The following is a 27777-nucleotide window of genomic DNA, read 5'->3' as shown; positions in this document are numbered from 1 at the left end:
GTAATGTTTTTATAACATAGCCTGGAAATAAAATTTACAATAAACAAATTTGAATTTTGTATTGATCTATTAATAGTCACATTTCTCATTTCGAAACATGAACCATATGTATTTTTCTAGCTCTAATTCATTGCACCATGAAAAGTATGAATTTTATGTACATCGGCCGTATGGTTACTCCTTTCGATTCTTGTATAATAACTCTATGGTGCAGTCTAATTTAAAATATTGCTTTAAGAGAAGTTTTGTCATGCTGTTATAATGGGATTCCTCACTGAACTCGGTAGCAGTAAATAAATTATCATTATTGTAAAACAACTGCCCTGCAACAGACGAGAGAACTTCAGTCTGTAAATTAAACATAAGGCGACAGTGACTTTTTTCTGAACACTTTTTCAGCCACGTGACAATTTCACAACTACATGAGCTGGATAAAGAGACTGTATATCTTTCTAGGCAGTAAGTACTTTCTTCTCTTCTGAATTCTGAGGAAACATAACCTTCAGGCAGTTGTGGCTTTTAATTTTCTTTCCCACCTCACGGATGACATTTCCTGCTATGTACTCAACAACATTTTCAGAGTACTTGGTGAAGGACTCGTAATTTGTAGCGCAGCAGTCATGATCGGTAGAGGTGCTGTCATCAGAAGGAGCCATACAAGATGGGCAGCAAACACTTCCTGTATGCTAACTGAATTGCTCTGCGTTGCGATTATTTCTGTTTCCTCCCCTATTACTTACGGATGAGAAGAGCAATTCCTTATTATTATTAATGCTTTGGGTAGCGTCTCCTGTCATTAACTAAACACAACCCCGTAGAGAAATGGGACAAGGGTTGAAATGTTCTGAACAGAAAGAATTTTGCTGCTTGTGATATATTATATTCATGTTATTCACCCACTGCCAAGTCAGCTATTTGTCTTTTAGTGAGAACCTGTGATGAGAATTTGTGTTTTACAGTGGTGAAAATTAAGATCTTTCAATATACGTAGCCTTCTTATAATAGAAAAGAAATGAACTTAATGAAATAAGATGCACTGTATTGCTAGAACGAAATCGTGTGAAACTGAATTTAGGCATATTCACTCTACAATAAATAAAGCCAAACTATAATTTCTATCAACGATGGACTTGACACACATGCAAGATTACTCAGACAGCTGTTGTCATTAGCTGGTACATTTGTATCATGGCGGCCATAGTGTTGCTTCCCTCTGCATGGAGCGCCAGTCGAGCTACTATATAGCCACTCTGTGTATTATATTCTAGCTCACTGAGGTGAGGCAAGGAATGGAGTAGGAGTGATTGTTAACAAAATCCTGGATGAGAATGTGGATAGAGTAGACTACGTTAGTGATAGAACAATCAGAGTACGACTGAGGTCAGAAGAAGGAGTGAAAGATTTTATCCACGTTTATGCACACTAAACTGGAAACAGTGAGGAAAATATAGAGGAGTTCTTGGAGACACTCGAGGAAGTAATCACCGATGTGGAAGTGATAGTCATGGGAGACCTCAATGTGCAGGTTGGAAATGACAGAATTGGTAAAGAAGCGATTGGTTCATTTGATATGGAGAAAGAAACAGCAAAGGAGAAAAGTTAATTGGTTTTTGTGAGAAAATGGAATGATTGTAGATAACAGTTCGTTTAGAAAGAAGAATGCAAAGATCACTAGGTGAAATGGGGACAAAAACAGTTATTGATTAATTTTTGGTTGAGAAAATAAATCTTAAAATGTTAATGGATGTAAAAGCACTTCCAGGTGAGGCGTTTAATGGAGACCACAGAGTAGTGGTAGCAAAATTGAAAATAAGTAAAATTGTGAGAGTAAAAGAAATAAGACAGAAGAAAATAAAAGTATGGAAATTAAAAGATGAAAGAACTTGGGAGAAATTTCAGGAGGAATTAAAACAGCACATCTCTATATCAGAAATAGAAAATGTAGAAGAAGAATGGACCAAATTTTAAAACACATTTATAAGCTGTGCAGAGAAGATTTGTGGCAGAACTTCGGTGAGAGTGAAGGAAAAGGAGACACCTTGGTGGAATGAAAAGGTGAAGGAGGTGGTTAAACAAAAGAAGAAAGCATGGCAAGACTGGAATAGAGATAGGAAAGAAAAAAGTAAGATTATCAGGAAATTAAAAGTGTAAAAAAAAAGTGGTCAGTGAGGAAAAGAAAAATATTGCTGGGAGAGATTCACACCAGTGTTGGAAAAGGATGTAAATGGTGGAAAAAGAATGTTGTATGAATTGATAAAATATAAGAGAAAAGGAAAAAATCTACACAACAAGTGAAGGAAGAGAGCGGCAATGTAATAACAGACCCAGAGGAATTAAAGGATAGGTGGAAAGATTATTTCAATGAACTCCTGAATGTGAGTAATAATGCAGAAGATAGTGTAGTGATAAATGAAGATGATCCAGAAATGGAGAATGTTATTGCAATGGCAGAGGTGGAAATGGCTGTTAAACAAATGAAAACAGGAAAAGCAGCAGGATTGGATGAAATTTGTGTAGAAATGATAAAGGCAGTAGGGCCTATTAGTCTACATTTATTATATAGGCTGGTAACGTGTATGTGGAGAGAAAAGTAAGTATGAGGATTGCCGTTGATGCTTTCATGGCCCGTACTTATAGACATGATACTATATAGGCTTTTGGGCTTATGCCATGTCAAGAAAATAAGGTGAAATTCTTTACGTTTCACAGAGAACTGTGCTCTGCTTCCTCAGAAGAAATCACGACTGTCCACGAAAAAGGCTTCTTAAACAATGACCCTTCAAATTTAGCCGTTATAATAGAAGTGGAAAATGGTACGTTCATTGGCCACCAGATGGCTCCCAGGACGTGGCACAATGCTAGCATTCGCAGCGGTAGCTGACCGAACCATCAGAATCAGTCTAAAGGGTTTACGTAACATATGACATTGACAGGTGTATGACTTAGACACAAGCCTGGAATGAAACATCTGGTGACGAGGAACATACGAATTTAGAAAACACCGAGACGAAATAACAATAGTAAAGGGACAGGGAAGGGAACTACCTACGTAAATTCTTAATGGCTGGCAACCAGGTATTACTTAATTAATAGCCGTGTCCATGTTGAAATTGTTAGGATTTCTACGTATTTCCACAGCTTCCCGTATAATCCTGGACCTGTAGTGTCTAGTGTGGGTAAGAGCTCGAGCATCTTAGAACATGACATCATGACCCGACGATAGAGCGTGCTCAGCTATTGCCGATTTGTCTGGTTGGTTGAGACGAATGTTGCGTTCATGTTCTTTGATACGGTACCAATGGACCGGCCTGTTTGGCCAATGTATACCTTACCGCAAGTACAGGGAATTTCGTATACCCCAGGATGTAAAAGTGGGGACAATTTGTCCTTGGTTTTACTCACTGTGAGCAGTTTTAGCACTCGCCTTGGTCAAATGACGACAAGTATTTAAATCTTATGAAGATCAATATTATCCTGTTACAAGTACAATTATTAAATCAATGAGATTTTTGAATCTTTATAGACTCTTATCCTTAAGGGATATGAAACTTTCACCAGACCTCATTACAAAGAAATTTTCAAACTTAGTTCTTAAAATTGAATTTCAAGTCTTTCTAGTATGTTAGACATGATGATACTTGATTTAAGTATTTTAGAACAACTCATTCTACCACAATTGGATGGTGTTATGCATCAACTGACCAAGCGCCAAAATCGATTTTTTTAGATTATTGCACCATCTGGTAGCGAAAGGTGTAAACTTTACATAGGTTATGGTTCGGACTTTTATTCTCAATATGATTTTGCAGGAAATGCATTTTGACCAAACGCCAACCTCACAATCATTAAATTGAAGTTTTGCATCAAGTGACCAACCACCATTTCTGAGTCTGAATTACGCATCAAATGACCACACGACACGCGTGCAGTCACTTGGTCGTATGATGCTAAATGTGGATTCCCGGAAATTCGTTCACGTTGATGTATTTTATTTTTGATAAACACAAACATTCACTGTTCATGTTCAGATTCTTCTCTTGGCGAAAGTAAAAGATCTTGAGGAAGTCTACTTTTAATCCGTCGTGGAAGTGTGGATCGTTTTCCAAGGGCGAAGAACACAGCACCAGGCACATTTTGGTGTTTCTTGAAGAACGTCTTGGCGTGCATTGAAATCACGTGTTCCAAAGTGTCTAACTGAAGTTCACGATGTAACTGTTTGTTTCGGACGTACCAAGGAGCGTTGGTGATGATACGGAGAACTTTGTTTTGGAATGATTGCAGGCGTCTGATAGTGGTTCGAGCCGCCCCTCCCCAGACTGGACAGGCGTAGGTGAATAAAGGACGGAGCAGTGATTTGTAGAGAAGTAATCCACATTCAAATTTGAGGGAAGATTTCCTGTTTAGGAGAGGATATAGTTTTCTTAGTCGTGCATAACTTAGATTTAATTTCTGATTTATATGGTATTTCCATGATAAGCGACGGTCAAGGAATACTCCCAGGTACTTCACGGCCTTGTCGTTAGGCGTCCATTGGATGGCTGTTCCATTTAGGAAGATTGGTGGTGGGAGAGGTGGACGTCGAAGAGTAAAGATCATGGTTTCACATTTTGGTACATTCAGTGAAATTCTACAGTCATCTAACCACGTTGATATAGTTTGCAGAGTGGCACACTTGTAAATAAGGAATTCAAAATGTGTATGCACGTTTCCTAGCTTTCCCTAAAATGTTTTTTTGTAATCGATGAAAATAATACAACAGAGGAAGCTGTTCCAATTGATAAGAAACATGCAACTGAAGGTGTAGATCCCACAACATTCTCTCCAGCAAAAGTTAACCAACAACACTTGACTGCAGTAAACGAATTTCAGGTGTGTTAAATGCGTTACTAAATGTACTTAAATTTTCATTGATCTATTTAAGTTCGTCGCCGGCTTCAGAATGAAAATGGATCAGCTCTACATGGTCTACTCACTCCGTTATGGCCCAATGGAAAACCAGTTTCAGAAGCGAAGCTGAACGACCTGCGCTCCCTCATGAAGCGAATTCCCAACGATGCTAAGCCTTTCTATAAGGACCTGTTTAGTGAACCTGGAATAGACGATGATATAGATGGGTCTGATTGTGGAAATATGGATTTTGAACTCGAAAATTCTTAAAATCCTGCATTATGTTACACCAGTGTAATTTCTATACTATATTCTAAAATTCATGTTTTTCTATGTCATGTTGTATTCTGTTATGTATAACTTAATCCTGAACTTAAATAAGGAATAACATTAGTTAACAAGTATCATATTTTACACTGCACTGAATTTTTGAAAGTCCATTCGATCACTAAATGACAGTTTTATTTGTTGGTCAAGTGATGCTAAACAAAAAACTAAGGTAACCGCAATAAAGCATCAAGTGACCAAGCGCCATTATCTCAGATTACGACAATATACTTCAAATATCCCTAAATTTTATACATTAAGAAGAAAATTTATGTTTCTGTCTTCATTTTGGTATAGAATACCTCACATTTAACAGAAAATGTGAATTAATACAAAGGATTTTGCGTTTGTGTCAATATCTCAAAATCTACTTTTGGCGCTTGGTCAAGTGATGCATAACACCATCCAATTTTAATGTATCTCTCCTACTAAACCCAAGTTATTAAGGCATGTCACCAAAGATTTTGATTTTATGATACTCTAGTAAATTAAGTTTGAATTTATGAAATAATGGTTTAATAGTTCTTGAGTCATTGTTTACAAACGTAACCATTCTTCGAGATTCAGATTTGGTTGATCCTGTCACAAGTTCAATTATCAAAATCGAAGAGAACTTTGAATCTTTATAGACTCTTATCCTTAACGGATATAAAACTTTTTTACCAAATCTCATTACAAAGAAACTTTCAAATTTATTTCTTAAGATTGAATTTCACCTATTCCAAAGATGTAAAACATGCTACTTGTGTAAGTATTTTAGAATAACTCATTCTACCACAATTTTATTGTATATCTCCTACTAAGCCCATGTTATTAAGGCATGATCAAGGTTTATGTATTTTATGATATTCTAATAGAGTAGATTTAAGTTTGTAAAAATATGTTTCAATAGTTCTGGAGTCATTGTTTACAAACATAACCATTCTTCGAGATTCAGATCTGGCTGATGATGCTCTGTAGAGGAGCGAAACATGTACCACAAATAACTTGTCAATTAATGAAGATATTTTAAATGTGACAACATTATAATCTATTGAACAGGTTGATTAGAATAAAAACTTTGTTATTACAAATAACACATTTCATTACGGATTAAAACATGAGATTAGTCACTTACAATAAGTGGTATGTTCCGAGCTATCAGTGGGGAGATGGCGTGGGAGGACATCAGTAGACGAATAAGTTTAGGTGGTGTCTTTAAAAGTAGGAAAGATCACAATATGAAGATGAAGTTGGAATTCAAGAGGACAAATTGGGGCAAATATTTGTTTATAGGAAGGGGAGTTAGGGATTGGAATAACTTACCAAGGGAGATGTTCAGTAAATTTCCAATTTCTTTGCAATCATTTAAGAAAAGGCTAGGAAAACAACAGATAGGGAATTTGCCACCTGGGCGACTGCCTTAAATGCAGATCAGTAGTGATTGATTGAACAGATTGGTTTAGAAATCAAACTGGACTAAGACAGGGAAATGTATTGTCTCCACTTATGTTTATAAATGGTTATGGATTAAATTCTAAAGGAAACAAGTACAAGATATGGAGGGGGTATGAAAATATTGTTGTTTGCAGATTAAATAGTGATCTGGGGAGTCAACAATACAGAAGGGCAAATCCAACTAGAGGCTTTAAATGACAATATTGAGAAATATGGTATGAAAATGAGTATGGAGAAGAGCAAAACAGAGGTGATGACAAGATTGGAAAGAAAAGGAACCATTAGTGTCAGGGAAATACTTGTTGAATACTTCAAATATTTGGGAAGTGAAATAATGCAAGATGCAAGGTTGGATAAGATCAGCAGAAAGGTACAAGCGGGAAGTACGTTCTTCCAGAATGTAAGGAACGTGGTGTGGAACAGAGAAGTTCCAATGAAATGTAAAGAGATAATGTGCAAGATGTTCTGTACCCCTATATGACATATGTATCAGAGACTTGGACTTTGACAGCAAGAAATAAGAGTAAAATGCAGGCCGGTAAGATAAAGTTCCTGAGAAGTATGGTAGGGAAGACGAGAGACAGAGTAAAAAAATGTTGAGGTCAGAAAAGAGACAGGGGTAGAAAAACTGAGTGATAATATGGAGAAGACCGGGCGAGTTGGCCCTGCGGTGAGAGGCGCACGGCTGTGAGCTTGCATCCGGGAGATAGTGGGTTCGAATCCCACTGTTGGCAGCCCTGAAGATGGTTTTCCGTGGTTTCCCATTTTCACACCAGGCTGTACCTTAATTAAGGCCACTATCAAAAAAAAAATATATGGTTAAGAATAAATTAAGATGATTTGGACATGTTATGAGGATGCAGGAAGAAAGGATACCAAAACAAGTGTTGGAGGCTAAGATAGAATGAAAGAGGGCATGAGGGAGACCCGGAGCAAGATGGATGGACTCTGTCAAGAACAGTATAAGAAAAAGAAGACTGGACTCGAATACAATTACTGAAGAGGAGTGGTGGAAGGAGAGGCAACGGTGAAGAAGTGCCCTCAACACCTCGACCTGGCAGGAGTTGGACAAGGCAAAATAAAAATTATGACAACAGATATAGTTTTACAAAGGGCGGTGGATTATGTCCCAGTGCTTGAGGATCTTTCAAGTTGCACTAAATGACTAGAAGAGGTGGACATTGACGTCATTTAATTCCATCCCATAACTTCAATGAGATGTTGCATTCACTGTATACCATGTTTGAAACTGATTATCTTCCAAGATCCTTTTTCTTTTGCTAATACCTTCATTCTTCAAAGGGTTGAACCTTTTCATCTTTCGCTTATGATTAGTGTTGGGGGATTATTAACTTGTATTTTTTATTAAAATACTATTAACCTCCACCACCACTAAGTGGGACTTGCCAAAGCCATCGAAAGTGAAGAGTGCGAGTTGGCCGTGCGGTTAGGGTCACGTAGCTGTGAGCTTGCATTTGGGAGATAGTGGGTTCGAATCCCATTGTCGGCAGCTCTAAAGAGGGTTTTCCATTTTCACCAGGTTTTATCTTACTTAAGGCCATGGCTGCTACCTTCCCAATCCAAGCCCTTTCCCATCCTTCTGTCGCCGAAAACCTTTGATGTGTTAGTGCGACATTAACCAAGTTGGTTGTAAAAAAAAAATTAAGATTGGGATCGTTAAACCTGATGGCGTTGGTTGATAGCACTTCATTATGAAGAGAGACTGCAGTTTCAATCATACTTTGGCCTTCATCCTTTTGCCATAACCTACAGTCATCATAAGAGGACAAGAATGCTTTCTTGAAATTAGATATGGTGTTAGTAATAGTTGTTTAAAGGAACAAAACAGTAGGATTATCAGGCGCCCAGTATGACCTCAGGTTATATGCTTCCTGTTATTTTACCTTTTGGTTGTTATAAATGGGACTATGGGCTGGTTTGTCTACATTTACTGCTTATTTAAGGAACAACTCTATTGACATAACAACCATTCAACATTGGATACTGCTGATAAGATGTACAAAGGTGATGCAAAATATTTTTTGTGTGTTTGCACATACAGCCAGAATGACGTTAAGATGAGAACTGCTGAGATGAGGTGTGGGAATACTGCAGTTGGCTATTTAGAAAATCCTAAGCTAATTATGTGAAATATACAAGCCAGTTAAGGACAAAGTTGGAAGAGTAAACTGGCCAAGCAAGAAAAATAACAAACTGTAAATTACTTACACAAATAAGAAATATGTAGTCATTATTTCTTTTGAGAGAAAAAGAAGAGAGCAGTGTGTGATTACACTACTAAAGACTAGCATATGTAATAGCTGGGATGGATGAAATCCCCAAAACAGAGGGAGAGTTCAAGAGGTGGAAGTGAGTGTAATATACCTTATATACATGAATACTACACACCATCAAATCTGCACATCCTAATTTTAGGAGAGAACAGTTTCCTAAAAAAGAAAATTGGCTTTAATTTGTGTTTTATTTACAAGAAATTAATCCTACATTACAATGTACTCCAGACTAAATATATATATATATAATAAGAGTTTTGTCTGTACATTGCTCAGAATTTAAAAAGGATGGTATTTCTGTATCAGTCGTATCCACAGTAACAAGGAAATGCACTTTTTTATTTTCTGTAATTTATGTATGTATGTATGTAAACGCATCACGAGAAAATGGCTGAAGAGGATTTAATGAAAATCGGTATGCAAAGTCAGGGATAAGTTGTTACAATCTAGGCTATAAATAATTGTATTCACACTGAAAAAAATGGTAGTTTAAGAGAAGGCCTGCAATTTAATTCTAAAATATTTATGTTATTAGTGGTCCTATATTAATGAAAATTGTTATGCAAATTTGGAGAATAAGTCGCTATAATCTAGGCCATAAATAAAAAATTTTCACGCTGAGTGAAATGGTAGTTTAGGAGAAGGCCTGCAATTTAATTATAAAATATTTATTACTGGTTGTATCAATAAATACTGCATAAAGTTATACAGTATTAAATTTCCGAACATTTATGTCTTATACATTGTTACTGTACCGGCTATGATCACAGAGATATTTATGAATTTGGATTTTTGTTACTAAGTCTAAATCAGCGCCGAGTCACGAGAAAATAGGCAAACAGAATTTAATGAAAATCGGTATATAAAGTCGGAGAATAAGGAACTAGTCTTTTCTTCTTCTTCTGAATTTGGCGAGCTGTGGACCACATAGAACTTACGGCTTGTTGGCCTTTCTTCTCTTCTCTTCCCAGAACCTTTTCATTCTCTCGCTTCGTATTTTTCTCTCCTCCTCAGAGATTATCCGGTTGGGCTTCTTTTTAGGTGGTTTGTCCTCAAAAAATTTGATTTTGTTGATTATGTTTCTAAACTCTTTCCTTTTATTGATCACCTCTAGTGTAATTCCAACTTCTTCTGCATCTCTTTTGACCTCTTCTACCCACTTAGTGGTGGCCTTCAATCCTACAATGTACTTAAAGATCTTTTTGGTCACTCTGCTTTCATCCATTCTTACTAGATGTCCATAGAAGTTCAACCTTCGCTTCCTCATGGTGTGTGAGATCTTTTCCGTATATTTATAAAGATCCTCGTTTTTCCTTTTTTTCCAGGTTCCATCAGCAGTTTTCTGGGGTCCCAGAATCTTCCTTAGGATCTTCCTTTCTTTTCCAGTTCTTGTAGCTCCCCTTTTTTATTCAAAATAAGACATTCTGAGGCATACAATCCTTCTGGTTTGATTATTGAATGATAGTGTCGGATTTTGGCCATGTAGGATATTGCCCGTTTGTTGTACATACTCTGGGTTAATTTGTAGGCCAATTCTAATTTTCTGATTCTTCCTTTGATAGCCTCTTTGTCTAGCCCATTGGGTTGGATCCATTCTCCCAGGTATCTGAACTTCTCTGCCCTTTTAATCTTCCCATACTTTATCTCCATGTACTTCTCATTTCGGTGCCTATACTCCATATACTCCGTCTTTCCGTAAGAAACTTTAAGACCTGCTTTTCCGGCGATTTCGTGCAGTTTCTCTATCATATTTATAGCGGCTTCTCGATTTTTAGCTAAGACGGCGAGGTCATCGGCAAAAGCTAGACATTTAATTTCCAAGTTCTGGCCTTCTCTTCCAAGGTGTATTCCTCTTATCCCTTCCGATTTCAGAGCTTCTTCCCAAGTTTTCATTATTTTCTCCAAAACTAGGTTGAAGAGGATCGGGGACAGTCCATCTCCTTGTCTGACCCCTGTCTTGATTTCGAACGAGTCAGATATATCTCTGAGGAACTTGACTTTCGAGATGGTATCCGTCAGGGTTTGTTTAATGAGTTCTCTAGTCAATTCCAAACTCCTCTAGGACATTAAATAAGGTTTGTCTGTCTGTTGAGTCATATGCTTTTGTGAAATCGATAAAGATGACTACGATGTTCTGACTCCTTATTGCTCTTGTTTGCAGTATACTTTTGAGGTTGAAAATTTGTTCTGCGCACGACCTTCCTTTTCGGAAACCAGCTTGGTATTCTCCAATGAGGTGGTCAGTCTGTTCCTGAACTCTGTTTAGTAGAACTTTAGAGAATATCTTATAAGCAATTGACAGTAAAGAGATCCCTCTGTAGTTGTTCGGGTCTATTCGGTTACCTTTCTTGTGAAGCGGATGTATAAGCGCACATTTCCAGTCTGCAGGGATCTTCCCAGTTTTCCAATCTTCCACGTTTCTGCCACTATGTCATCTTCACCTGGCGCTTTGATATCCTTAAGCTCTTTGATTACCTGTTTGATTTCGTCTAGATTTGGAGGTTTAGAATCTGGGTTCTCATGGATTGGTTGCTGGGTCTCTAGTCTGTCCAGAGGTTCTTCACAGTTTAGCAGCTCTTTGAAATAGTCTGCTAGGAGTTGGCAGTTTTCTTTGTTATTGGTAGCAATGCTGCCGTCTGTTCGCTGGAAGCAGAGACTTGGTGGTTGATAACCTTGTAGTTCCTCTTTGAATATTCTGTAAAAAATTTTGGTGTTGTTCTTTTTAAATTCTTCTTCTGCCTTTACCACCCTATCTCTGTCATATTTTCTCTTTTCACCTTGTATGATTTTGGCTGATTCCTGAACTCTTTCCACTTTTCCTCTGTCTTGTTGGAATTCCACCTCTTCCAGGATTTTAATCTTTTTTCAAGTGCTTCATCACATTTTACAGTCCACCACCTGTGCTTACGTTTTCGTGGAGGGTTCCCCAAACCTTCAGATGCTTTGATCAAGGATACTTCCATTTCTTCCCAGTTATTCATGTCTAGGTTTGACAGATTCTTGATGTACTTTTCTTTGTTCTGCTTTAGTATTTCTGTATTGATTCTGGGTTTCTTGTTAGCTTTTGGCTTGATTCTGTTCGGTAGGAATCTTGTTTTGATTTCCGAGAGATAATGGTCTGAATCAATGTTGCCACTTTTACATTAAGAATTTCTTTTCGATTTCTGGCTGTTATTGCCACATGGTCTATCTGAAATTCCCCCAGCATTGCATTAGGGGAAACCCATGTTTTCTTCTTCTTTGGGAGTGCTTTGAAGTATGTGGACATTAATTTGAGGCTGAATTGTCTACAGAAGGCAATGAGTCTTTCACCATTCCTATTTGTTCGTTTATGTGCCGGGTAGTCTCCTACAATTTTTCTGTACTTTTTTTCCCTGCCCACCCGAGCATTGAAGTCACTAAGCAAGATCTTTGTGTGATGTGGAGGGATTTTTGAAGTTGCATCTTCGAGCATTTCCCAGAAATCTTCCACCTTTTCTGGGTTTTTCTTATCTTCATTTATTGGTGCGTGCGCATTGATAATCGTATACACCTTATTTCCCGACTTGAAAGAGAGGAGTGAGATCCTCTCTGATAGTGAAGCAAAATCAATTACGGATTCAATTATGTTCTTTTTTACTACAAAGGCTGTTCCAAGAATTGTTACGTTGGAGTTGTTCTTTATAGCAGGTTTTCCTTTGTAGATTCTGTAACTTTCTGAATCCATTGGGTTTTCATCAAGGTATCTGGTTTCTTGTAATGCCATTATGCAAATGTTCCGTTCTTCTATAACTTTTATTAGCTACTTTAGTTTTCCCGTTTTTAGGAGGGTATTGATATTCAACGTTCCAAGCAGGTGTTTTTGCTTGGGTCGTACCTTCTGTGATGAGGTTCTGGGTAGCTCCGACTCTTCCCCACATGATGTTTCAGGCTCTCCAGAATCCGACGGCCTGATTGCATCGCTCATGGCGATGGGGGATTTCCGTTTCCGGCTGCCCCCTGGAGTAATCTTTACCGAAAGTGTTTCCATCATGCCTTAAGTTGAAAATAATTGAGAGGATGAGTGTTAAAACTGAAGTTGTAAGCCCCAGAGTTTATTTTAGGCTGCCCCTAACCTGGAGAACAGATGCTTTTTGCAGCCGCCCCTAACCTGGAGAACAGACACTGCGTGTGTTTCAAAGATAGTTCTTCCACCTTCTTCGCCGTTGGGAATTATATTCCTCATCCGCCGTTGAAGCTGTTGACCTTCTTCTGGATGTATATTGTACTCGTTTTAATCCCCTGAGTACAGGGTTGCCCCTTCTGCCCTCTCCGCCGTACCGAAGTCCACCTTCTCTACCGCAGACGCCATTGAGGTCTTCACCCATAACCCTGGGTTGGGCCCTCCATATTTATGACCCCAGGAGAGAGGGTGTCCCAGTATTATCAACAATTAAAATACAGCCCCAGCATTTGCCTGGTGTGAAAATGGGAAACCACAAAATACCATCTTCAGGGCTGCCGACAGTGGGGTTCGAATCCACTATCTCCCGGATGCAAACTCACAGCTTCGCGCCCCTAACCACACAGCCAATTCGCCCGGTCGTACCGAGTGTAACAGCCTGCCTGAATATTGGCAGGAAGTACCTGGGGAGATAGATAACTTTCTTCTTTAGTATGCCATTCCTCTGGTTCAAAAATTCTCTGATACTACTGGTACGTAGCACACTGGTTCATCATAGCGTTCAAGCTATCCAGTCCCGACTCTGAGGTACTGATTGAAATAAGCAGTGTGCATATTTAACAGAATAATGGCGGAGGAGTTGTCACGGCTGTCTGCGGCGTGGTCATTCCTGCTCTGGAACGTTGGACTGTTAGATTGGCATCATAATACTGTTTGTTAAAAGGGAGAAAATGTGCAGTTATTTTATCAAGTATTTAATATGATAACATTGCTTTTAATCACTACATTCCTAGTGACGTTTTTGTAATGACCTATGTTGACTTCAGTTATAAAAACCACAGTCAGTCTTTCTGAGAATCCCGTAGCGAAACATGGGTATATCAGCTAGTAAAATATAAATTTGTTTTAAAATATGCATCATAACCTTCACATGGAGCTGCAGACTTGCCAGTCCTGGCTAGCTCTGAAGCCCATGATGCCTAGTTCCTTGGCTGTAGCTAAAGCTTTCGATTAGCACATTTCACTTGTGTCTGCTTATCTGTATTGTCTCTTATTTATATTACATAATCACACAGTCTTTTTTTCCTCAAGGATCGGATGCTTTGCTTTTTGGCCATAAAATACCCAGCAAATTACTATTTGAATTTTGAAGTCACATTTTATTGTTTGCCAGTCACAAATACAACTTTCTCCAACATCTTTTTTTTTTTGCTGTGAGGTTTCTGATGTTATCTGAATCTTCACTAACACTAAGCCTTTCTTTAGCTGTGAATGAGCCTTGCTCAACTCATGGTTCACACTTATAATGTGCAACTAACACCACACAGATCGAGGCCGGATATTGATATAGCATAACGAGATCCATTGATTAAGATGAAGTGGTACCACCTCTGTTTTTCTCTGCTAAATTTTGAAAAAAAAATTGTTAAAAATGAAGCCATACTTTCCAGTGTTGATTCAGTTAATGTAACCTGAATGCTTTTCAGTTTGTCGAACACTAATTATAACACCTACAACACTATAACATACCTGTAAAAAAAAAAAAATACTATTAAACAAAATGGTGTTACAAATAACCTAAAATGCTTCGAGTAACCATGACGTGATGATCAAATCAAACCACCATAGTCTCTTAGTACGGAACTTCAGCTTTCCCTCGTGGCTATGATGCGATGATACTTAATCCGCACACGTTCATTCTTTGAGAAGCTGCGTTGGTGTACAGTCGTGAAGTTAAGTGATTCAACATTCAGCTTGCCCGAGTTTATTATTTTGTGGTTTTTTTTTTTACGCTTGGTTATGTTATTGCAATTTTTACAGTTGTTGTTGCTGATTTGTCACATTTTATTTGGTTATTTGTCACTTTTTTTTTGTTTTTTGTTATTTGAGTTGAGTGGCTAAAGTCATTTGCCACAATCTTCTTGTCGCTTTTTATGTTCATAATCCATCTTTGTTATTGCTTCATTGTTGTTTACTTTTCTGGGTAATAATGAGGAAAAAAGAAGAAAAGGAATACTTTCACAATGGAAGAGAAGTTATGAATCTTGGGAAAAGTTGCTTTATTCTGTGGAACACTAAATTGCACTGGAGTTGATTTGAAACTTCAAGAGCCCCAGGCATTCCAGTTGATGGTGTGTTCATGAGGGAAAATGCCTGTATAGTGGTGAACATTCTAGGCATTGAAAACTTCAGTGCATCCAATGGCTGGATCAGCTGATTTAGGAAAAGGTAATAACATAACCTATAAAATTGTTTATGGGGTATCAATTGCTGTTAGTGATGAAACTGTGGAAGAACAGATCAATAGAAGATTGTAGGAGCTGACCAAGAAATATGAATGCAGGAACTTTTTTAACCTAGACAAAACTGGACTGTTTTTCAGTATGTTACCTAGCAAGTCTTTGGCATTCAAAGGGGATGAATGCCATGGTGGGAATCCCAATAAAATGAGGTTCTCTATGGTGTTGGAAGCCAGTGCTGATGGCTCTGAGAAGCTCCACCCCTTGGTGATAGGGAAATTTAAAAATCCCTGTTGCTTCAAGCATGTGCGATCATCAATTACCTATGATGACAACCATGAAGTTTGGATGACCTCAGATCTTTTTCGACAGCAGTTGCTGCTCTGGACGCAAAAATGGATGCACAAAACCTTTTTTCATCGACTGTCATCCTGCACATCACGTGGATGTTTATTTGAAGAACGTGCAGTTAGAATTTCTGCCCAGTAACTGCACAAGCAAGTTGCAGCCTATTGATTTAGGGGTTATACAGGCCTTTAAATCACTTTATAGGAAGAGTCTGTTGCAGCAAATTTTATTCCTTATGGGTGCTGGAAAGGATCCATCATAAGAAATTTCAATCTTGGATGCGCATCACTTCTTTGCAAAGTCTTGGTGGGCTATCATCTCAGAATTTTTCTTGAAAGCAGGACTCTTCAAAAATCATCCCGACTCTCAGCTGCCAGTGGAGGAGAAGGAGGAAGAAGAAGGCCTGCTTCCTTTGTATGGTGAATGTTGCAGTCAAAACTGCACTACTGAAGATTTCTTTTTGAGGTGGATGATACTGTACTGTTGAGGAATGAAGTATGGAAGAGTTGGTTGTGGAACAAACAGCAGGCGAGTCTCCCACCAGTGACGAAGAATAAGAAGATGAGAATATAAATCATGCCTACCAGTGCAGATGATGCAAGCGCAGCAGTGGACATTTTATGTGGATATGTCATCTGTAGAGGGGGATGAAAATAATTTTCATGACCAAAATGAACTTCAAAAACAAATAGAGAACATTAGAAATAAGAAGTTTAAACAGGGAGATTCTGGAATATTTCAGAAGGAAACAGTGATTGTGTAGTTTTCCATCTGGAATAAATGCGTGTTAATGTTGTAAATAGGTACAATAGTAGTAATTAATAATAATGTTCCACCCAGAAAAAGAAAGTTGACTGCATATGCTGTAGCTGTTCTAAGAAAGATAACCAGATTAAAAGAATATATTACACACTATTTTGACTACCTACCAATACCCTTCTGCTGGCCAGTGGATGAGCAGAATTACAAAGGCAGTGTAGTATCAACAGTTAATTTACATTGGACATTTATTTGAGGTAAGTAATAAGATTAAGATTAAAATACTCTACTTATTGCCATAAAACCCATCTGTGTCAGTATGACGTAAAGCAACTTGTAAAAAAAAGCAAAAAGAAATACTCTAAATAATATGCATTTGTGTAACATTTACCTTCTTTTCCAGAGCATTTTTACAAATATAAGTTTTTCCCATGATTTATACCTTCCTCCCATTTACACCTTGGGTCCCTTGAAAAGTGTAAAAGAGGGGTAATACTGTACTTATTATACAGTATCTGTTTTGAATGCAAGGCATAAGTTTGATGACATGATAAAGTCTTGTTTCCTTTCTCTTAACACTAATCTCCTTATCAATGAGAAATGGAGAGACAGACCTAAAAAATATTGAACATTACAGTATTCTTGCAAAAAAAAAAAAAGTATATATATTGCAAACAACCAATGAGGACATGCAAAATTAAGTTGCTTTTTATATAATTACACACATTTGAAAATATACTACCTACTTCATTAAAAGAATGCTATGATAAATAATTTTGTTTTCAGTGCAATGAGGGATCAGTACATGAGGACAGGAGAAGGATTCCTTCTAGTGTTTGCAGTTAATAATGCAAAGTCTTTTGAGGACATCAGTATGTATCGAGAACAAATCAAGAGGGTCAAGGATGCTGAGGAGGTTCCCATGGTTTGTAAGTATCCTGAAACCTCTCTCACATTTATCATAATCTGTGTCTTATGCCATAATTTTATCAGTTAAAAAAGTATTATTTGTTTCATCCATCACAGAAGCAGCATTGAAAGGAAGAACAACTTGACCTGAGTAATGGTTTGATAGAAACATAGACAGAATAGAAAGATGTTTTTCATAAATATTTTGACATCATACCATAGTTTGAACATAAAGTCCCTCTTTGGAGACTTCTTCCCTGACAATCAAAAGCATTCAGATTACCTTAATCAATTGTTCTTGTCTTTTATTAACATGATTAAAATTGGGCATTTCCCAAATCAAATGACCTATTATACCAGTAATAATTGTAACCCTTTAATGGATTCAACTTCACATTTCTTTTCAACTTCTATAGCTGGGTTCTAAGATCATATTTCAGTATTGATTCTGGAATTTCATTCATTACATTTAGGATTGTCTTTAATGATTCCTTTGTGCTCTCATTTTATCTTTTGAAGGTGGATGTTTTACATTTTTTTGTTTTATTTTCATGATAATTATTTTTCTTGCATATATTAACAGAATACCAATATAATGGTCCGTTATTGGACATAAATTTTCCAGCTAACTCTTTCTTGGTTGCCTGCGTTTCGCCCTCGTGTGCTAAGTTGGGCTCATCAGTTGGGACTTAGCACACCTCCCAAGACGCAAGGCCAGTGCATACCGTGGAGGCCACTGCATAGGCTACCTGAAGCCACCAGCAGTGCCAATGCACTATCAGATCTATGTCTCATTTCCAAAAATTAATGCCATACATATGTCAAAAATGCTACTGAGTTTGAGGCCTTGCTGAAACTTGAATTTTCCCTTCATCAAAGCCATAATTGAGATTACTTGCAAATTGTGTGATGGGAAGTTTCCATTCCTTACAGATCTGAACAGAATCTCATATAACAGCATCACTGCTTCATATGTAAATGAATACCAAATTACTGTATAAAAAAAGCTTTCTTCTACTTCTTTCATCCATAGATTTGTATTTTGCTGTAAATGAATGTTTCCTAGCTTCTGTATCGATGGCTTGGGGAGTGACATAGCTTATTTTGAGATGTACTTTTAGTTATCTCAACAATTAACTCTTTTTTCCTGTAGTTTTTGTACAGTAATTCTACTGTACACATCACTGACAAAGAGTTTTGACATCGATTGTGGTAAGAGTGACAGTCATAGATATAACATATAGGCCTACCTTTGAAACCTAAAATATACGCGTTTTGTTATGATAGCATCTTAAGTCCAACAGAATACAATTACCAGGAAAGTTTTATCTGAATACGAGAAACCTGCTATTGGAATGACACGGTATCAAGAGATGTAAAGAAGCTTTATACAAGACCTATTTTTTGCCCATCGTCGCGTATGGAGTGGAAATAAGGATTACAGCATTTAGGGAGGGAAGCAAACTTCAAGGAATGGAAGTGAAGTTCCTAAGAAATGTGTTACGAAAGACATGGAAAGATTGTTTAAGGAATGAGGAGATAAGTGCTAGATTTGGTACAGAGACGTTACTGGATAAAGTAGAGAGATCCAGGAGGAATTAGTTTGGTCATGTGAAAAGGATGGAAAAAAACAAAAACTCCAGAAGAATGGAGTGGGAGGTGGTAGGTAGAAGACCTAGAGTCAAGTTAGATCAAGGAAGAGGTGGATACAGAAAGTGGAAGAAGCAGTGGACCAAAGTCACAGGTGGGCCCAAAGCGTTCAGGAAAAAGTGGTGGAACAATAGATAGAAATGGAGGTCACTGATTCATTATCCTACCTGCTGTCGTTATCATCATCATCATGCAACTCCGGTTTCCTGGGTGAGGTGTACAAGCGCTTGCCATCTCTTCCTGTCTGCATACATCTCCTGTTCCAGGACATCTTGCCATTTGAGTCCTCTCTCCTCCACATCTTATTTTGCTGTGTCTATTCTGCCTTTCGTTGGCCTTCCCTTTGGTCTTTTTCCTTGGACAGTAAGTTCAAAGTATTTTTTGGCAGGTTTCTTGCTGTTCATTCTCATAATGTGCCCATACCACTGAAGCTACACTTATTTCACTGGTAATAGGGACCTCCTGTTTACTTCATTTCTGATTTTGTCCTTTGAAGTAGTTTGATTCATAGTTCTAATGAATCTCATTTCTGTTGCCTGAATTCGCTGTAGTCATTGTTTAGTAGAATACATGCCTCTAAACCATATGTGGGAATCAGTATGAAGTAGGTGTGGTACAGGGTTGTTTTTGCTTTTTGTTGTATTTTGCAGTCCCATTCTAAACGGTCAAGCAGCAATGAAATTTACTAAGTAGAAATAAGTTAATACACTTTAAATCGGGCTTGCTTTGTATAGGGAACGAATAAATGGAGCCAGAAAAGAACAGCCACATTTCAAGGTAAAATTTTTAAATCCAAAGAAAAAAGGAAAAAACTGAAAAATCCTGCATCCAAAAGAATGAGATCAACATTACAACATTACATTAAAGAAGGAAGCTTACGCTAATGAATCAGGAAGCCTCCCAGTGGAGCGGAGCTACACTGTACCTACATCCAATCTACATCAGACTCAAGTAAGTGATGCTACACTTCGCCCCATCCCTGGGAAGGAACGTGTACCCATGTGGCAGAAACAAACACATCAGCAAATTTTAACAACTAATGAGCATGTAGGATGTTTAAACCATGTCCTTCTCCAACCAATGATATTTAAATCTAGTTTTACACAACAGTCCGCAGTGTTTGAATTTATTTCCAGAATGATCTGTAAATGGTATCGCCAGAAGTTTGGAGCAGGAACACTCACATGTATCCTACAGTATGTTCCACAAGCGTGCTTCCCTATTATACCCTATGTACACTAGTGTCCAAAAGTTAAGTATAATCACTAAACGAAGCCATACCGCTTGATAAGCATGTCAGACGGATTACTGAACAAACGGAAGCTGACTCACACACCATATGTCACGCAACTTGTCCAGAAAAAAAAAAAAAAAAACAGTTTCAGAAAGGTTCTGATAGCTAAGGAACACCTTTGACAACAACTAACAAAACTTGGCAATGTCTTCCACAACATATGCTGTTAATAGGGTGTATAGTTAACCCTAACGGCCACACGTTTCGCAGCGACGTGGCATGCTCTCTGTCAGATGGTCCAAGAGCTTGTGTGCCAGTCGATCCCACTCCTCCGAAAGGGCCATGCGAACGTCTTGTAGCGTCCTTGGTGGAGGCTGACGGGATGCAGTTCACCTCCCCAATGCATTCCAGGCATGTTCTATAGGATTCAGATCCGCAGACTTCGCTGGCCAGTCCATGCAACGAATGTCTTCCCCAGCCAGAAATTCCTTCACCAGAGCAGCGCAGTACGGTCGGGTATTATCGTCCATTAAGAGGAAGTCTGGACCAACCACACCACTGAAGAGTCGAACATGTGGTCTCAGTACCTCATCCTTGTATCTCCGAGCGTTAACAGTGTTCCTCGGACCACCCATGAAGATGTGCAGGTCCGTACGGCCATTCAACATGATGCCGACTCACACCATGATGCCACCACCACCATACTGGTCCCGTTCCACGATGTTCCTGTGGTTGTATCGGCTACCCAGTTCTCTCCAGATTAATGTGCGACGGGAATCATTCTGCAAACTGAAGCGAGGTTAATCTGTGTTGAGCTCATGCCTCCATTCATTCATGGTCCAGTTTCGATGTTGATGGCTCCACAGTAAACTGGAGAGCTGGAGTGAGCGGGACGCACACCGCTGGACGTCGGAAAAACAGCCCTGCTGTACTGAGCCTCCGGTACACAGTTTGCCGGGAAACGGCTGCAAGCTCCACCGACAATTGTCTTGCAGATGAACTCCGATTTTGTCGGACGTTTAAGGTCAGATATCAGTCCTGCTGGGGGGTTGTTACCCTTGGTAACTGTGGCCTTGAGTTACTGTGCATCTCTCTGTTTGCTTCTTGCTATATCTCCCAACCAGTACATGGGGATACAAATGAGCCAAAGAATGAAGATGGTGGTGTGATGACGATTCCCTACGCAAGATGTATTAACATCATAATATTGACATAATGACAAAGCGTCATTTCCGAAGCCTGGAAATGACGCTTTGTGGCACATTTAAGGATACGGCGTCTTCGGTCTGTGTCTGGCGTGCTTCTAGGCGGCCAAGTATTCTACCCTGCAAAACGGGGTCCAAATGGCGTCATTGTGCCATTATGTTGTCATGTTCACTACGAGGCTACACTCTGCACACTATAACAGGCCAAACATGACTGAGGGAATATGGGGCGCAGGCACCGGCTGTGTTTACCTTGCGATTACGCTGCTAGTCAAAGCAGGGAACACTCCTTTCCTATACAGAGCAAACAGGTAAGGTTGGTAGGTGCATATGTTGTGCAGTGTGCGGTCTATTTCCTGTTGCCCTGCTTACTGGTAACTTATGCTTAACTTTTGGACACTAGTGTAGTAACAAATAAATGGCACAAATACATTTATGTATATTATACTTGCATTTAGTTTTTTTCCATCAGCTGACTGCGGTGGCTACAGAGTACGGGTTGTGTAGCTGTTTTAAAGTTGGTGGGTTCAAATTCCACCATCAGCAGCCCTGAAGATGGTTTTTCATTACTTCCATTTTCACATTAGGCAAATACCATGGGTCTATTTTCAATTAAGACCATAACCTCTGTCTATCCAGTCCTTTGCTTCTTCCCATCATAGTATTTATGAAAACATGATGCCTTTGCTGGCAGGACCTAGTGTTTACAGTACACTATGTCTTCTGGTATGGGCTAGAGCAATTTTGTTACTTTCATTGATCTGTCTCTGTCTTATCCTTGGTTTTGACAATATGAAAGTGACTGAGGTATGAGCGATGGTAGTAACGCCATTCCTTGTGCAGCCAGTCCCTGCTGCATTTCAGTGGGCTTGGCAGACTGATATGTAATAGCAACTTCTGGTTCGGTGAGGAAAGCAACGGGAAACTACCTCACTCCTCATTTCCCTAGTACGCCTTTTCAGTGATGCCTAGGCCATCTATGACAGCTGATGGCAGAGCTGTTGAGGATCCAACCAGCCTTAGGGCTGAAGACTGGACATACATACAATATTTTGATGTTAATACATCTTACATAGGGAATCATCACCACACCACCATCTTCATTCTTTGGCTCATTTGTATCTCCATGTACTGGTTGGGTGATATAGCAAGAAGCAAACAGAGAGATGCACAGTAACTCAAGGCCACAGTGGGGAGAAGAATGTTGACGGACCTCTAGTGTGAAAACCGAATGTGTATCAGTCGTGTTAGCAAGTTGGGTGGTTCTTCCCCTCATTCCCCTCTCTAGTGCATCTTCAGGGTCGAGCCAGGGAGGCGTGCGGACAGGCGGGGAAGCAAGTACCTTCCCCTCTGCGCGTGTTTGTTTCATGCTAGATCCCCCGTCTTGTACTTCTTTAGTTGTTGTTGATTATATCCCATACCCTTGTGGTAAGAGATGGTAACTTCCATCATGTTAGTTGCTTTTCATTTCTGCATTCATTTCTTCTTCTTCCTGGACTTTTCCATATTTAGTGGGGTCAGCACTTAAAGGTGAATTCAGTCCAACTTTATGGCCAGATGCCCTTCCTGACACCACCAACCCTCTGTGGTGGGATTTATTCACTATTGCATGTTTGTGTGGTGGTGTGTTGTCCTGTATGTTGATGAAGAGAAGTGTGTTAAGATGAATGCAAATATCCAATCCCTGAGCCAGAGGAATTACTGGTAAACAATATGCATTTAAAATCCTCAAATATGGGGTTCTCTAAACTGAAGGCCAGTACACTGACCATTCAGTCAAGGAGCGAGACATTTCTATGTTCTATTTATGAACAAAAATTCGATGCACATTTATTGATGGGCAGTATGTCTGGAATCTACATGCCATGTTAAACCAGTTGTTATACACTTTCATTACCTTAAACTTTGTAAACATTATCTCCTTGCTTGAGTTTAATTTTGTTGCATTTAGCTTTATTTCCCTTGATCTAGTTTACCTGTTTTGATTCTTTTTCTAATGTACTTATATATTTGGTGCTCTTCTTTCTTCTGTTATGAGTGCTTACAATCTAATTCAAGTGGCTTGTTCATTTTATTCTAATTGTGGCTGTTTTCCAGCTTTATACACTGTAGGGTGTCTCTTGACTCTATTGCCACTCATGTGGAAAACTTGAGGATACTCATCTTCATGAATTTGTCAATAACATTTCTCGAGTATGTCAGGTATTAGCCAATTTTGTGCTTGTTTGGTGGTGTAGAGACCTGCATATGGCCAGGTGCATTATACTGAAAAGATCTGGACTCTGAACAGGCAGCGTTAAGAAATTAGAAGTCTTTGAAATGTGGTGCTGTCACAGTTTGGAGAAAATATGCTGGACACAAAAGGTGACCAATGAAGATACTGTATGCTACTGTATATTGAGTTAGCAAGGAACAACAGCTCATCAAGCAGATCTAAAGGAGGGGGTTGTCATGGCACTCATGAAAGGCAAAGGAACACATTCGCGTGAAGATATTCTTTGCTAATACATGCCTGAAGAACTATGAAGAGACTGAAAGGACAGCTCAGGATCCACTTGGAGGACTCTTTGTAGGGACAAACCAATTTGCAAAACTTAATACATATAATGATGATGATGATGATGATGATGAATGTAACGATCTTTTGTGTTATTGTCCAAGTTTTCAACATGAACGGAAAAGTTCTATTTTATAGATGTGTTATGCTATTACCTAAATTGTATCTACACGAATTGCATGCTTCTTTACTGACATTCTACATTATTGTTTTTAAGATTTAACATTCTTGGTAACAGTGTGTTTATTTCATGTATGTCTGTTGCAACCCCTTCTTTTGTCATAATGGGCAAAGGAGATTTTAGAAGCTTTTCAGTGATGTAAAATTGTGTGTTTTATGTTTATGAATTAAAGGATATCATCATGTACAACTCTTACCTTAGCCAGTGTCTTAATATTTAATTAATTAAATTCTGCAAGTCTCTGTTCATCCTGGTGTGACTTTATTGGTAAGTTGCTCTTCCTCTCTCTTTGTTTCCTTATCCATCTTGATTTATGTTTAAATGTTTTGCATGCATGTTTCACTATCATGAACTACATTGTCATTATGAAATATACTGATGTCTCAACCATGTTATATTTGTGTGTTTTAACTTCAGCTTCCCACATTCAATCCTTTTGATTCTAGAGTCCCCCAAGTCTTCTTGATAGACATTTAACTTTTTCAATAAACAAAGGAAATAATAAGATCTACCTTTTCAATACTATATATTACGTGAAAATGTTTTACATTTCTGTTAAATCATCACGTGTATGAACTTTTGGTACCGGTTTCAACAAAACTATATATCATCAGCCTAGGATAAATTATACAAAGACAATAAAATACATTAATCGTGACCCTTATAATAATATCATAATAGTAAAATTAGAAATATACATATTAAAACTAAAGTAATATTTACATGTATAAGCTACATTAATACCTTATAAAAATCAACCACTATTGTATTAATGCCTATCAGCTTATACATGTAAATATTACTTTAGTTTTAATATGTATATTTCTAATTTTACTATTATGATATTATTATAAGGGTCACGATTAATGTATTTTATTGTCTTTGTATAATTTATCCTAGGCTGTTGATGACATATAGTTTTGTCAAAACCAGTACCAAAAGTTCATATATGTGATGATTTAACAGAAATGTAAGAAACTTTCACGTAATATATAGTATTGAAAAGGTGGATCTTATTATTTGCTTTGTTTATTGTGAATCTTGATTCAATACGGAACCCAAAGAATGAAATTTTTAACGTTAAATATTTAACTTTTTGCCAATTAATTTTTTGTTGATGCCTCAATGGCTCCATTTTCTGTTTGCAGTATTGAAGTCTTATGTAACTCTAGACCAGGGCCATCCAAACAGCGCTCCCCGAGCACTTTGGGAGAAGGTGGTTTCGGTAGTGGCGGGAGAAGCTTGGCTAGCTGAGCAAGCAACTGATCCCTCAGTCGCTAGTCTAGTCCAATGCGCTTTGTTGACAGTGTGCAACTAAATCTGTTTTGCAGTTGTCATGACTGAACATCATACAAAAAAACAAAAAAGAGTGGTGAAGCAGCAGCTTTTAAAGCAGAATGGGAAATTTAACTCTTCTGTGCAGGTTATAAATGGCATGCCAAATGTTTAGTGTGCCGCCAAGATTTAATGTGTTTAAAAAAACACAATTTGGAACGGCACTACAGTGCCAACCACAGGGATGATTACGGTGATTTGACAGACGCCAGTCGCCAATCAAAGTTAGAATAATTGAAAGAAAATTTCAAGCAGTACTATTCTGTAGGTATTGTTGTTTTACGAGGTGCATTCAAGTTCTAAGGCCTCTGATTTTTTTCTAACTAACTACTCACCCGAAAACAATGAAACTGGCGTTACTTCTCGACGTAATCGCCCTGCAGACGTACACATTTTTCACAACGTCGACGCCATGATTCCATGGCAGAGGCGAAGGCTTCTTTAGGAGTCTGTTTTGACCACTGGAAAATCGCTGAGGCAATAGCAGCATGGCTGGTGAATGTGCGGCCACGGAGAATGTCTTTCATTGTTGGAAAAAGCCAAAAGTCACTAGGAGCCAGGTCAGGTGAGTAGGGAGCATGAGGAATCACTTCAAAGTTGTTTTCACGAAGAAACGTTTGCGTAACATCCGTCGGCATTCGTAGCACCCACCTGGATGACACTTTTCGCATTTTCAGGTCGTCATGCAGGATTGTGTGCACAGAACCCACGGAAATGCCAACACTGGAGGCAATCTGTTCAACAGTCATTCGGCGATCCCCCAAAACAATTCTCTCCACTTTCTCGATCATGTCGTCAGACCAGCTTGTGCGAGCCCGAGGTTGTTTCGGCTTGTTGTCACACGATGTTCTGCCTTCATTAAACTGTCGCACCCACGAACGCACCTTCGACACTTCCATAACTCCATCACCACATGTCTCCTTCAACTGTCGATGAATTTCAATTGGTGTCACACCACGCAAATTCAAAAAACGAATGATTGCACGCTGTTCAAGTAAGGAAAACGTCGCCATTTTAAGTATCTAAAACAGTTCTCATTCTCGCGGCTGGCGCTAAAATTCCATCTGTCGTATAGTGCTGCCATCTCTGTGACGTTTTGACAATGAACGCGGGCTCATTTTAAAACAATGCACATGTTTCTATTTCTTTCCAGTCTGGAGAAAAAAAATCGGAGGCCTTAAAACTTGAATGCACATCGTAATTTGAAAATGCTTGTTTACCAACAGGAATGAAGAAATGATTGAATTATCTGAAGAACACTAAAATTGTAACTTGCCGTATTTTTTTTGTCTGACAGGTGATAGAGGAAAGTGAGGTCGGTGGAGCAAGCTACATATGATTGCTGCGAATCGCCAAAGCTGGAAAACCCTTCACGGAAGGGAATGTAATCAAGGAGTGCGTAATGGACATGGCAGCATGTATTTGTCCTACGGAGCTAGTTGAAAAAATTGAAAAAAAATCTCTTTCTCCTCAAACTGTTGCTCCCTTCACGGAAGGGAATATAATCAAGGAGTGCGTAATGGACGTGGCGGCATGTATTTGTCCTATGGAGCTGGTTGAGAAAATTGAAAAAAATCTCTCTTTCTCCTCAAACTGTTGCTCGCAGAACAGACGATATGGCCGTTGATATGGAACAACAATTAATGGAGAAGGCAGCAAATTTTGTATCCTTTACCATCACCCTCAGCGAATCAACCAACATTGCGGACACAGCTCAGCTCATTATTTTCATTCGAGGGGTGGATGACGATCTTCGGGTCACCGAGAATTTCCTAGACTTGGTAGCTCACAAAGACACTTGCTACTGGTTTCGATATTTTCCAAGCTGTGGAGGATGTTTTTGAATCAATGGGATTAAAATGGGAGCGGTTGCCGAGCGTAACGACGGATGAAGCTCCTGTGTTACGTGGTCTACACACGGGGTTCCCCTGCTATGTAAAATTTAAAATGGCTGAGAGCGGTAGTACCCTAATGGCGGCGATCCATTGCTTGATACAGCAGGAGGCAATCTGTGCAAAAGTCGCCAAGTTTAATTAAACACGTAATGGGAACAGTTGTACGAATGGTAAATTTTCTTCGCTCCCATGGACTCGCGCACCGTCAATTCAAAGAGTTCTTGGATGACATTGAAGCGGAGTAACCGAATATCCCATACTATGCAGAAATAAGATAGCTGAGCGAGGCAGTGCTTCATCATGTTTTTCGCTTGTGGAACGCAATAGATACCTTTTGTGACATGAAAGGGCGGACGAAGTTCTTTTGTGTGATCCTAA

General features: G+C 38.8%; 1 protein-coding gene across 1 annotated transcript in view; it reads left to right on the top strand.

The window, feature by feature from the left end:
- The window catches only part of LOC136871640 (ras-like protein), an 82464-nt gene that overhangs the window by 50063 nt on the left and 4624 nt on the right, over window positions 1-27777 (top strand). Inside the window, exon 5 of the mRNA XM_067145119.2 lies at window positions 17220-17362. Coding sequence (XP_067001220.1) covers window positions 17220-17362 — 143 coding nt within the window. The remainder of the gene's footprint in view (window positions 1-17219; window positions 17363-27777) is intronic.

This window comes from Anabrus simplex, chromosome 4 (genome assembly GCF_040414725.1).
Source record: "Anabrus simplex isolate iqAnaSimp1 chromosome 4, ASM4041472v1, whole genome shotgun sequence".
NCBI classification, from domain to species: domain Eukaryota; kingdom Metazoa; phylum Arthropoda; class Insecta; order Orthoptera; family Tettigoniidae; genus Anabrus; species Anabrus simplex.
The sequence above is the reverse complement of the archived record's forward strand: the minus strand, read 5'-3'. Positions and strand labels throughout refer to the sequence as shown.